Source organism: Poromitra crassiceps (assembly GCF_964638095.1).
Source record: "Poromitra crassiceps genome assembly, chromosome: 8".
In the NCBI taxonomy this organism is placed as follows: Eukaryota; Metazoa; Chordata; class Actinopteri; order Beryciformes; family Melamphaidae; genus Poromitra; species Poromitra crassiceps.
In genome coordinates, this window is record NC_139629.1 from 49,617,574 (window position 1) to 49,631,499 (window position 13,926).

Genomic DNA, 13,926 nt, shown 5'->3' on the forward strand with positions numbered 1-13,926 from the left:
AGATGCTTAAAAATCACCATCGGCGGGAGCTGCTGTGCAGCCAAGAACACAAGTGAAATTCGTTCTCTCGTGACCTGTGGTTCTCAACGTGATGGACGATTCACCTTTCTTGTTAACAGTCCTAGTGAGAGGCAGGTCGAACGTCAAAGGCACTTCATCCATATTTATGATCTGCTCCGGTCCGATGGAATATTCCTTGATCTTTCTTTGTGTGAATTCGCCGAAGTTTGTAATTTTCTCCTGGTAGTCGGGAGGGAGTTGCTGACACAGTCGTCCGCGCCCTGACGGACAGTCCCTTTCGTCTCGGGTTTGTGCATGATCCTTTGCTGCTGCTGCTGCTGTTGTTCCTGTCTCGCTACTGTCTCAGACATGGCTTTCAGGCTCAATCGCCGCCATCGTCGTAACACAGCCAGTTCTCCATCTTTTGAAGCATGATGTTAGATTACAACGAGCTAGTTGTGTGGCTTAGCCTTCCAAAATGTTGCTGTTAGTTTTTTAGAATGTAATACATAGAATTGGGAATGTTACATTCAATTTCATTCAGACTGTCTTTCAAGCTCAATCGCTGCCTTTTTCCCCCCGGAGCGAGGGAGGGTGTTTTACCGTAGTGGCTGAGAGAGAGTAGTGGCACAGTGCTCCAATCAGGTCGCGAGGCACATTTTTTGCAACATCATCCAATCAGGGTCTCGCTCTCATAATGTCTGTCTTGCTCTCGTTCTGCCTCATACCAACATCCATAGATTTTGGAGGTTCCCGAGTGGCCGTTTGCTGGAAAAATCCATAGATAAGACGCACCGTTATATAAGCCGCAGGGGGCAAAAAAGGCCAAAAAACGTGAAAAAAGCCACGGCTTATAGTCCGGAATTTACGGTACTTACTATTAGGACCGGACTAGTTTACATACTTACTATTAGGACTGGACTAGTTTATGTCACTTACTATTATAGGACTGGACTAGTTTACATACTTACTATTAGGGATGCAACGGTATGAGTTTTTGACGGTATGATAACCTTGGACAAAAATACCACGGTTTCACGGTATCGCGGTATTGCGGACCTTTATGTGTAAAAAATGCCAATGAACAAAATGTATTTTATTTTTAACACGTTCACTGCCAATGGCGAGTTGACTCGTCAAAAAAAATCAAACGGTTGACTGCCAATGACGAGTTGAGACGTCAAAAAAAAAAAAAAAAATTTTTTGGCGGTGCTACGTGGATCAATGCCCCCCACGTCTCCTATAAAAATATTGGAGCCACCGAACGTGTACAACCCATTCCACCGACCCACTAAGTGGCGACAGTGCTCTCCATTCTAGAGGAAGGCAAGCAAAAAGCAGTGTGAGGAAGCCATTCTCATGAAAATGGATTGGCGAAAACGCTTTCGCGCTTGGGAGCTGGCGGTGGGGTTTTGCAAATTTGCATAATAGATTACGGGTGGAACACACTTTGAAACACGCAGCATAAATAAGACCAGAATCGCAAAAGCTTCATCAAAGCTCTCAGAACCCCAAGAAACGAGCGAGCCCATCCAGACTTGCCCAGCGGCCGCCAGCAGACAGGCACAGCAGCAGCAAAGCAGTGAGCTGGTGACGCGAGGTTACAGACACGCTCGCTGCAGCCAAGAAGAACACACACGGAGGGAGGAGTTTGAAGGAGAGGGGTGTTTCCTGCTGTTATGGAGGAAATTACTGTTCAAAACTATTGTTTAGATGTCTGACGTCTTACTGATGCCAAAAATGAATGGTTAAAGTGACTGTTCTATCGAATTTCACAAAAAGCCGTTTATCTCAGAATAAATTTTCAGAAGCTGAAACCATGCTGTATTCAACTGCTAATGCTTACATAACTACTAACTCTACAAACTAACTCTTTTAGACAGAGAAAGCACACATTCTATTAGTTCTTTTGAGATATTGTGTGTTCACAAAATCCTAACAGAAACGAATCCTCGGCTCTTGAAAGATGAGCCAGAATCCTCAAAAAACCCCTCTGGCAGAAGCTAACTACAGTATTGAAAAACGGCTGGCAGTGAATGTGTTAACAGTTTGCTGAATTGTGGACTGAGAAAACATGTTAATGTAACCTCCAACTGTAATGACAGTTAACTGGCAAGTATGTGTTAATATAGTTTGTTATTATACTATGTTAATATAGTACTGTTCTTACTTATAAATGTAAACGATTTAATCTAATTAATTTTATGTGAAACTAAAACATCATAATAATATCAAATACACGCTTCTCTTTTGTAATGGGTGAACACTGGACACAATTATTGTTTCCTCACACACACACACACACAGCCTCTGTCCCTGTTTCTGTCTCTCTCTCTCTCTCACTCACACACACAAAGTTTGTGCATACTTTTCCACTGACAGGTTGGAGGAGTCTTTCGTCATTTTCTAATGTTACTTCTCTTCAGTGTAATACGTTTTGATAACGACCTGCTGTACAGCGACGTTCGCTCAGTCAACTAACGTTAACGTTAGTTTAGAGGAGAAAGATAGCTGGTGTTAGCTAGCTAATTAGCCATGTTAGCTGCCTCAGTAGGTAACGTTAGCCTATAGAGAGTATTTATCTGACGTTTGTTAGCTACTCCTCAAACCTGCGGGTGGAAATAGTTTATGTCCAATGCGATGTATGTTGAAGCAAGACAACGTTTTAATGTAGCTTGAATTTGACAAATAACGACGGGTCGTGCTCACGCAGATCTAAGCCCTGGCCATCCTAGGCTCAACGCGAGACTCATCAGTCATTCTGATGAGTCTCGCGTTGAGGCTATGGCCATCTGTGATTTTACAATAGCCGAAATATTCCCATACAGCCGACGTCGTCTTTTTAGATGGGGGGAAAGTTCAGGGGGGTCCTTCCTTGCGTTCTCCTGCTTTATCACACACACGGTTGTAAACACAGTCAAGGACAGCTCCTCACAGCTCCTCACTACTGTGCGTCTAGGTAGGCATGCAGCAAGGGGGAGGGGCCGCGTAAGCTGCACTCTGCAAGCAACCGGCACGTTGTTTTGGGGAAACAGCTGATACCGTGGAGAAGGTATGACGGCAAATCTTAGTGGTTTTGATACCGTGACTTTTTCAAACCGGGGTATACCTTCAAACCGGAAATCCCTACTTACTATTAGGACTGGGCTAGTTTATTATGTCACTTACTATTAGGACTGGGCTAGTTTATTATGTCACTTACTATTAGGACTGGGCTAGTTTATGTCACTTACTATTAGGACTGGGCTAGTTTATGTCACTTACTATTAGGACTGGGCTAGTTTAAGTAGACACTTTCTACAGGGCAAGTAAGCGTAGGTTGGAATCTTTAGTGACGTGGGCACATGCAGTCCGTCAACATCACTGACATGGCAGATTCTGGTGCGACTAAGATCATGGACGGACACCCTCCGGGATTGATTACATTTACCCTACCTCTTCCTGTTGAACTATGCCATCTATGCTATCACCATGATGTCACACGTGTCTGTCCTGCATTTAAGTTAGGAGGAGCAGACAGATCAGCTCAGCAGCTCTTCCACTCGCACGGTGACCCACATAACATAGAGGCTTAGGGCCATATCAAATAAATCAGTTTTATTTATTTCCAAATTCAGTTTTTTCCATTTTATTTTTAATTTATGGTTAGTATATATATATATATGGCCTCCTCCACATGTTTCTCAACGTGAAAACGAAGTTGTGAGGTGACGTAAGGGTCCCATTCAACACCGAACCCTCTCACAAAACACCCCAATCGAAAACGTAATCATTTCTCTCGGCCTATTTTAGTATTATGAAATAATTTAGGTTACTATAATAATTAGGTCTACTTTTACCTTTGATCAATGGGCCTACTTTTATAAATTTCCGCCAAATTATGGGAAATTCTGCAATATTCCATGTTTTACAGTTGATTCACTTTTTATTACCAAATTAATTCCATGATTCCGTCGGTTTTTTCCATTTTGCGGAAATCATCTGGTCCTACATAGAGGTTACTTGTTTTAACACGTTAATTGCCAACAACGAGTTGAGTCGTCAAACACAATCCAGCTGTTCACTGCCACCGACGAGTTGAGTCGTCAAAAAATATATATATTTTTTTTTGACGGTGCTACGTGGATCAATGCCCCCCCGCGTCTCCTATGGAGATATTGGAAGTATTGAATGTGTATACCGTAAATTCCGGACTATAAGCCGCGGCTTTTTTCCCGTTTTTTGGCCCCTGCGGCTTATATAACGGTGCGTCTTATCTATGGATTTTTTCAGAAAAAAAAAAAAAAAAAAAAAAAATCTCTCTTTTTTAGCACTCTTTCTAACTATAAATCCACTTCTGTTTTAATTTCCTCTCTTGCCCTCTTTTCACCACACCGCGGACACTGTGTGCACTGTAAAAATAAACAACGGTGGTGTTGTGTTATGTTGTTTTGTTGAAATGTTGTAATACGGTAAATGGGAGCTTCCTCAAACAGCCATCTCTTCCCGACAATCCCCTCTGTGCGTGACCACTTACATATGGTAATTACGGTAAGCAAACGGCCACTCGGGCAACAACTCCCTCCCCCGACTACCAGGAGAAAATCACAAACTTCGGCGAATTCACACAAAGGAAGATCAAGGAATATTCACAACAAGACGAGCAGTAGAAGCAACACTCTCACTTACCATGGGGAAGGTAGGCAGAAACACGAGGCAGCTTTCAAGTTGAAAGCAGTCAATCTCGCATTAAAAGAGAGCAGCCGCCGATCAAACAGAGCAGCCGCGCGTAACCTGGGCAAAAGGGACTGTCCGTCCGGGGGAGAACTACTGAACAACTCCCTCCCGACTACCAGGAGAAAATCACAAACTTCGGCGAATTCACACAAAGGAAGATCACGGAATATTATAGGAGTGTGAAAACATCCACAATTACCAACGGGTTCCAAAACGCTGGACTGCTGCGGGATGAAGAGGATCACCGCCACGGGGACTGCCCCCTAGTCCGATACCTCATGAGTCCGATACCTCACGAGTCCGACACCTCATGGTTTTGGGTTAGGGTCTGGGGGAGGTTAGGTTTAGGCGTGGGGGTGGGAGAGGTTAGGTTTTGGGTTAGGGTCTGGGGGATGTTAGGTTTAGGCGTGGGGGTGGGAGAGGTTAGGTTTTGGGTTAGGGTCTGGGGGAAGTTAGCCTCTTTTTTCGGACTCGTGAGGTGTCGGACTCGTGAGGTATCGGACTCGTGCCATGGCACCTGAAGGAGAGAGGAGAGTGGTTGACGAAGCCACCCTGAACCTGTTCGTTTCCGACACTGAAGATGAGGACTTTGGTGGTTTCAGTACGCAGGAAGAAGAGGAAGACGAGGATTAGTGACTTGACTTCTCTGGTTACAGGTTTGCTGCACATATAGCCTATTGTTGTGTGATTTTGTCTGGGGATTAGTGACCTGACTTTTGTTTTGTTTTGTTGAAATGTTAATAAATGGGAGCTTCCCCAAACAGCCATCGCTTTCCCGACATTCCTCTCTGTGCACGAACCCTTTCATATGGTAATTAAACATCAAAACACCCGCGGCTTATAGTCCGGTGCGGCTTATAGAAGAAAAAAATAGTCAATTTTGGTCCCGCGGCTTATACACCGGTGCGTCTTATAGTCCGGAATTTACGGTAATCTATTTTACCGACCAGCTAGGTGGCGACGGTCCTCTCCCGACAGATATAAAGTCAACCAAAAGCAGCCGCCTCCCGCGGCTGCTTCCTCCAAGGAAGGAAATCAAGGAAATGGCTTGGCGATTTTACAGTCAGAAACGAACGAGCCTCATTCTCATACTGTAGGCGGGGACGCTTGCGGACTGTGTGGCTACTGTCCATGGTGGGCAGCATAAAGCCTAGAGTCGCACGGGGCTTCATCGGGGCTCTCAAACCCAAGAGACGAGTGAGACCTACAGTATCCACACTCGCTGCCAGGGAGGCAGGCTGCTCAAACTTGCTGCCAGGCTCCCAGCAGCAGAGCACTCGTGACAAACGCAGGCTGAAAGCCACTAGACACGCCCACGGAGGGAGGAGTTGAAGGAGAGGGCGTTCGGAACTATATTGTTTGGATGTCTGATCTCTCACTGATGCCAAAAATAAATGGTTAAAGTGACTGTTCTGCGTGTTTGATTGAATTTCACAAAACTGCGATTATCTCAGCTTCCTGTCTCACACGCTAAAACCATGCTGTACTCAACGGCTAATATCTACATAACTACTAACTCTACAAACTAACTCTTTTAGACAGAGAAAGCACACATTCTATTAGTACTTTTGTGAACTTTGTGTTGACAAACTCCAAGCAGAAAAGAATCCTCGGCTCTTGTAAAATGAGCCAGAATCCTCAAAAAAACGGCTTGGCAAAAGCTACCTACAGCAAAAAAAAACGGCTGGCAGTCAATGTGTTAATGATGGTATTTTAGTAACAAATTTACGTTTTTGGCAATAACCAAACTTGTTAGACCAGGCCTTATTTGCTTAGTGTACTTTGTCCTTATACTCTTTTTAGATATAGAGTGATTTTTGGGGGGGTTGTGGTCGCCTGCAGACCGTGAAAATGCTTGTGTTCAGTTTTGGGAATTGGAGTAGACCTCTGTGTCTGTCTGAGTCATCCCCATCAGTAGATGTTGGGGAATTCTGGTAAGTCCACACACACACACACACCCACACCCACAGAGGTCATGTGACTAAGCCTGACCTAACTCCCAGCAGCATCGCCCCACTACCCAGAAATGATCACTGATGATGATGATGATGATGATGTTAGTGGTGCATATGTGTGTGATGTAAATATGACCGCAGTGAAATTGTCCTCAGATTTGGTCACTTGTCTTTAGCCTCTCATTCTCATCTTCTCACATGTGCAGCAGAGTGAGTGTGGTTAGAGCAGAGCAGAGTGAGTCAGAGCAGAGAGGAGCGACTCATCAGGTGAGGGTGGGAGAGAGGGAGGCAGAGAAACAACCCGCTGACCATGCACTACTGTGTGTAGTGAGTGACCACTCGTTGGCTGTCTGTTCACCATATGACTCTCTTCTCTTTCTATCCAATCCTCCTACCACTTGTCTGTCTGCTTTGGACCAGGGAGCGAGGCTAACTCTGACACAGGCTGTGTGAGAATCTCACACAGCGACAAAAACTTAAAATGACATAATTCATAATATACACAATTCATATAAACACTGCTATCATATGGACCTCATGTCTCCATATAGTGATGATTTTCATTGATAAGTACTCGGGTACTCGAGCACTCGTTCATAACGTCAGTATTCGAGTAACGTTTCTGCTGTTCGGGTACTCGCCCCACTCCCCACCCCTTTAAAAATGGTCTAAGATCTACGCACGCATCGTCATGTGGATCTGGCAGCATGAACTGCACGGGCGTCAAGTCAGCCAGAATGTACAAGTACGTCATCCGCTTTGTTGCTTTCAAAATAAAACGCTTATTGTAACGTAACCTTATTTATTTTGAGTAATGCGTTACAGCCACAGATTCACGCCATATAACATCACAACGAGTATTTTGATACAAGGTTTGCTGCTTCATTCGTTGAAATACTTTTTCTCCTCCAACGTGCATCAATAAGCTATTTACTTTTGTTTAAGTAACATTATTTTGAAAGTTTTAACCGGAAGTTTTCCAGCTCATCCCGAAAATGGTGGCTGGAGATATGCTCCCGCACGCTTCTTCACAGCGCACGCCCGATAAAACTCAAAACATTGCACTAGTTTACTGACTACACTGTCGTTTCCCATAACGTTAGTCACAAGAAATGTGGAGAAATAATCACTTTTTGGGAGACAATCGCTTCATGGTGATCACTATTCAGCTGCAGCTGTAACGTTAATCACACTGGTCAGTTTTCACTTTTTGGCAGAACACCGGACCTTAATGTAACAGTGATCATAAAGTGAAATGGATGATACTGGACAATAACCTGGAATAATGGACAATGGACATGGAAATGCCTTCGCTTGTTTCACAACGTGTCTGCTCCAAAGCGCTAATGTCATCCATCCAACCATCGGAGATAGGCTACTGTCTGAGGTAGGCATTAGAATCTGTTAGCTTAGCGTCACCCAATATCAGTCAGTTCCTCTCCTGACAAAAAATGCTCCAGGTAGCGCTTTTTCCATGCAAAAATGCAAACGTCATGTGTGAACAGCTCCCCACACAGCAGATTACCCCTGCTCAGTCATTACCATAGTAATCACACAGACCCCCCTCCCCCCTGCACGAGTGCTCGAGCACTCGTTCATAATAGAAGGAGAGTACTCGAGTATTTAAATTGCTTAAAATGCCCATCCCTAATATTAAGACTCATTTTTAAATGGGTTTCAAGGTCTCTAGACTCTACCGAGACACTCGACCAGCTCAGTGGCCTTGTGGTCTGAGTGTCCGCCCTGAGACTGGGAGGTCGTGAGTTCGATCCCCGGCCGAGTCATACCAAAGACTATAAAAATGGGACCCATCGCCTCCCTGCTTGACACTCAGCATCAAAGGGTTGGAATTGGGGGGTTAAATCACCATGTGATTCCCGAGCGCGGCGCACGCTGCCGCTCACCGCTCCCCCAGGGGATGGGTCAAATGCGGAGAACAAATTTCACACATTGTGTGACAATCAGTGGGACTTTACCTTTACTTTACCTTTACTTTAGAGACCTTGATTGAATTTCTATCATAGAAATTACTCAACACATAGAAAGCCAGAAACAAAATTAACTCAAAGACAGTACAAAAATATATATCTGAAAATTGGAGTATGAGATTTTCATGTGGTGGAAAATGCTATAAGAACGCTAAATACTCAGTATGCACTTTATTAGGTACACCTTGTTTACACAAGCGGCTCCACTCCTCCAGACAGTGAGTGAGTCATCAGTGTGAAGCATGCAGACGGGGTCGAGAAGGTCACTCACTGTTTTGAGTACACATTAGAATGGGTAAGACGTGATTTCGGCAACTTTGAACGTGGTATATGAACGTGGGTGCCAGATGCAGCAGACAGTTCCAGCATCTCACAAACATCAACCTCCTGGGATTGTCATTGACTACAGTGTCTAGAGGTTTACGGAGAGTGGTGTGATGAAAAAAGCATCCTGTTGATGAGAGAGGTCAGGGGAGAACGGCAAGACTCATTCTGCATGTTGACATGGACCAAGATCCCCGTGGAACATTTTCAGAAACCAGGGAGGAAAACTCGTAGTCATCTTTTCTTTTCTTTTTTTTTATCCCAAAATAGGTCACCTATGTGAATGATTTCTGAGTGGTTTTGTGTCTGCCCTGGTATCTGTCACCTTTTTCACTCTCCATGAGTTTGCATCCCTGGACCTTGAATCCATGCTTGGAAGTATTACGGCTGCTGTCCTGGAGTTTGGAATTTTGTAAACGTGGTTGATCTCCAAATCATCTCATTAGGAGAACCTAGCTGGGAGAACAGGCTAGGGGTTTCAAGGGTCTGTCGAGGAAAGTCACTGGTTTGATCCCAGCAAGATCCATGTGTCGTCTTGGGGGAGTTCTTCAGCAGAAAAACAAACCCTTATCTGCTAACCCTTGGTAGACCTGGAGAAGAGTGTCACCTAGATGATCCGTGGACCGGTACCGGGCCGTGAGCCCGGTAATTTTTTTTTTTTTTTTTTTTTTTAAATAAACATAGGCTATAATATTATAGGCTGTGTGTGGTCAAGTTGACATTTATTGAAACAAAAACATAAATACTGTAGGCTACATACAGTACAACACAAAATGCTGTTATTTACCCTTTGTCGTCACCTGGTGAGTAAATATATATGTAACTAAAACCATTCAAATTGACAACCGGTCCGCGTCTTTTTTTCCCATGTATCTACCGGTCCTTGGCACAAAAAAGGTTGGGAAGCCCTGGCATAGATGATCTGCTAACCCTTGGTAGATCTGGAGAAGAGTGTCGCCTAGATGCTGTAAATCTAAAAAGTAAACTGACTTGATCAAATGGATTGCCAACCTCTCTTAAAGGAACAATTTGCCAACTTTCAACCTGCTTTGTATCATTACAATGTTGGTAGTACTGCATTATGCAGATGAACAATGTTTACCGTCCATAAATGTTGAGGGCTCCAATGGCGTCAATAATGTCACTGCTTCACGGAAGAGCAGCAGATCCTGACGCTGCGCGCACACACACACACACACACACACACACACACACACACACTCACACAATATCCTGATTTGGGATAGAGTGTTCTAAAGTGTTCCTTAAAGGGCTTACTACCAGCAGCGCTATCGCTACTTTCTTTTCTCTCTCACATAAAGCTTTTCTGTTCTGTTAACACGCACCACACACAAACTGTCGCTTTGACACTGTGTGTAACCAAGGTGCTGAGATAACACCAAACACAATGTCCCATATCTGCTTGTGTTAACATTATAGTTTCGCTTGATTTTATATTTATTTGTGAAAGTGCTTCCGTCTTAATTTCCCAATTTCCCTCTGCTCTATTCAAGGTCGCAATGAGCTGATAGCTCGCTACATCAAGCTACGCACGGGGAAGACACGCACACGCAAACAGGTATGCATGGGCAGACGACTGGTACTGTGTATACAGCAGGGCTTTTCAAAGTGTGAGGCTGTGGAAGCTGAACCGGTTTGGAGCCCCCACTTTGAAAACCTCTGGTTATACATACAGGGATAGAGCTCAACAGTGACCGCCCACTTTTCCTCAGCTCCCGGGTCGCGTGTATACTTTTTCCAACCCAGGTTAGATGAAACCACGCCCCAAACTCATTTGATTGGTCGTCTTCACGTACGTGCCAAGTAGGGATGTTCATTTTGAAAAATGTCCAAAATCGAAAATCGGGGAAAATTAACGATCAATTATCGATCATATTAATAATATATTTTTTTTTTACAAAATGAATGCCTATGGCAGAAATACGAAAGACAACGTGTTCTCCTCAATGAACTCTTTATTTCAATGTGTCTCCTCTCCAACACTCTGCTGTCCCCGGGGCATGCCGGTGTGAATTCCCCATGTTTAAAACAGTTTTGTTGGCACAAAGGCCCGTGCCCAGCCAGAAAACTAGAGACTATATGAAGCTCCACCTCACGTTAGTCGGCTGTGCAATGGAGTGGGGCGAGGAGGAACGAATTCCACCCAAACCTAGTCCACAAAAAAACAAAAACAATAATCGATAACAATTCCACATGATCGATTCCATTCCTTAACGATCAATTATCGATTTTCGATAACTGATGAACATCCCTAGTGCCAAGTAAGCCACTCCTCCGAACTCATATGCCATGGGGCGACCAATCAAATGAGTTTGAGGCGTGGTTTCATCTAAACTGGGTTGGCAAAAGTACACAGTATACAGGCCTCCCGGTCCGGAAGAAAATTCCCCCCATTTCATTTTCTCCATAGACATTTCGAAAAATTCTTAGACTTGTATATAACGAGTTTTACGCCTGGAACCAGGCCAACCAGCGATCTACTGAATCGTGATCATAAAACATTTCACTTGGAGCAAAAAACGCAAAATAATAAGGAGGAAAACAATCATATTTTTGTTTTATTTTCCTAAGTTTTCTTTTTTGTTTTTGTGTGAAATGTTTTATGGGCCACTCATGATTCGGTAGGTCGCCAGTTGGCTTGGGTCCAGGCTTAAAACTTGTTATACGAGGATTTTTCTAAATGCCTATGAAGAAAATGAACGGGGAATTATCTCGTGGACCCGGAGACGTCACGCAGCGACGTCACGTGACTGTTGAGCGACGTGACTGTTCAGCTCTACAGAACTGACCACATGCAAACGGTGGTTTGTGTGAGTGGTTTCCACCAGTCAATGTTACTCATTGAATATGACTCCTTTGACAATAGTTTCTTCAACTGTATTATGTGTAATTCAGCTGTAGTGTTTTTTAGGGCTGTCACTTTTTCCCAAAATAAAGTTTGAACAAACTTTAATTGCCCGCAAAATGTTCGAAGTTCGAAGTTTTTTGGTTAATTAAAAAAAAAAAAAAATCAGGCCAGGCCACCGGGCATCAGCCCGACGTGTTAGCTTGGACGCTCACAGTCACAACACTGCCTCACAAACTTGGCTGCATCCAACTCGAGACAACTTTTCAGACCCTGGAGACAATCTTTCTCAGAAGAGACTAACGCGACAAATCTGGAGACTTTTTCTGACATGGGATTAACATTACCAGCAAGCAGCAGTTGGTTAATTAAAAAAAAAAAAAAAAAAAAAATCGAACAGGTCAATTATACATTCGAACATGCCCTCCTCCCCCACATTCGAAGTTGAATTCGAATTTCGAATGAAAAGTGACAGCCCTAGTGTTTTTGCACATGTTAACGTTTGTGATGTCATGTGTGGATAACCCTGGCCCCGCCCCCTACACTCCAGGTGTCTAGTCACATTCAGGTTCTGGCACGCAAGAGGGTACGAGAATACCAGGCGGGCATCAAGGTGGGTGCCATCTGAATCACGCACGCTCTCCCTTCCCTCTGTAGTCACATCCCCTCTTCTCTTCTCTTCTTTTCCTCTCCTTTCCCCTCCTCTTCCCTTCATCCTGTCTTTCTTCAGGTCTCTAGTCACCTGCAAGTCTTGGCCAGGAGAAAGTCTCGTGAGATTCAGTCTAAGCTCAAGGTATATAAACGCTCACTGACACTGCCTTCACTCTGCCTGTGGCCCAGATCCAGCTGGACCTAGAGCCATATGAAATCCTTTCGATTTTCCCCCCCAGATTAAGTTTTTTCCCATTTTAACACGTTCACTGCCATTGACGAGATATCTCGGCTTACAGAATCCAACGGTTCACTGCCAATGACGAGATATCTCGGCTTAAATTTTTTTTTTTTTTTTTTTTGGCGGTGGGACGTGGATCAACGCTCCCCACGTCTCCTATAAAAATATTGAAGCCAGCGAACGTGTACAACCCATTCCACGGACCCACTAAGTGGCGACAGTGCTCTCCCAGACTAGAGGAAGGCAAGCAAAAAGCAGTTTGAGGAAGCCATTCTCATGAAAATGGATTGGCGAAAACGCTTTCGTTTTCGCGCTGATTGCTGGCGGTGCGGGATTGCAAATTTGCATAATAGATTACGGGTGGAACACACTTTGAAACACGCAGCATAAATAAGACCAGAATCGCAAAAGCTTCATCAAAGCTCTCAACCGAAATCACAAGAAACGAGCGAGCCCATATCCAGACTTGCACAGCGGCCGCCAGCAGACAGGCAGCAGCAGCAGAAGCAGTGAGCCTGGTGACGCGAGGTTACAGCAGCAGCAGCAACGAGCTTGTGACACGCCCGCTGCAGCCAAGAAGAACACACATGGAGGGAGGAGTTTGAAGCAGAGGGGTGTTTCCTGCTGTTATGGAGGAAATTACTGTTCAAAACTATTGTTTAGATGTCTGACGTCTTACTGATGCCAAAAATGAATGGTTAAAGTGACTGTTCTATCGAATTTCACAAAAAGCCATTTATCTCAGAATAATTTTCCAGACGCTGAAACCATGCTGTATTCAACTGCTAATGCTTACATAACTACTAACTCTACAAACGAACTCTTTTAGACAGAGAAAGCACACATTCTATTACGGTAGTTCTTTTGAGATATTGTGTGTTCACAAAATCTTAGCAGAAAAGAATCCTCGGGTCTTGAAAGATGAGCCAGAATCCTCAAAAAAACCCTCTGGCAGAACCTACCTACAGTAAAAAAAAAACGGCTGGCAGTGAATGTGTTAATTAGAATTCATGGGTTGGGGTCGATTTTTGTGTGTGCTGCTTTTTGTGATGACTTGACCGTCTCAGACAGCCTCTTCGACATATTTCTCAAAGTGACAACCAAGTTGTGAGATGACGTAAGAGTCCTACGCAAGGCTGACCCCCCTCTCAAAACACCCCATTTGAAAACAGAATTATTTGTCTA

General features: G+C 44.1%; 1 protein-coding gene across 1 annotated transcript in view; it reads left to right on the forward strand.

Annotated features, from left to right (window-relative positions):
* tead3a (TEA domain family member 3 a) overlaps positions 1–13,926 on the forward strand; it is a 33,393-nt gene that overhangs the window by 9,548 nt on the left and 9,919 nt on the right. The window contains exons 2-3 of the mRNA XM_083640947.1: positions 10,498–10,562; positions 12,400–12,462. Coding sequence (XP_083497073.1) covers positions 10,498–10,562; positions 12,400–12,462 — 128 coding nt within the window. The remainder of the gene's footprint in view (positions 1–10,497; positions 10,563–12,399; positions 12,463–13,926) is intronic.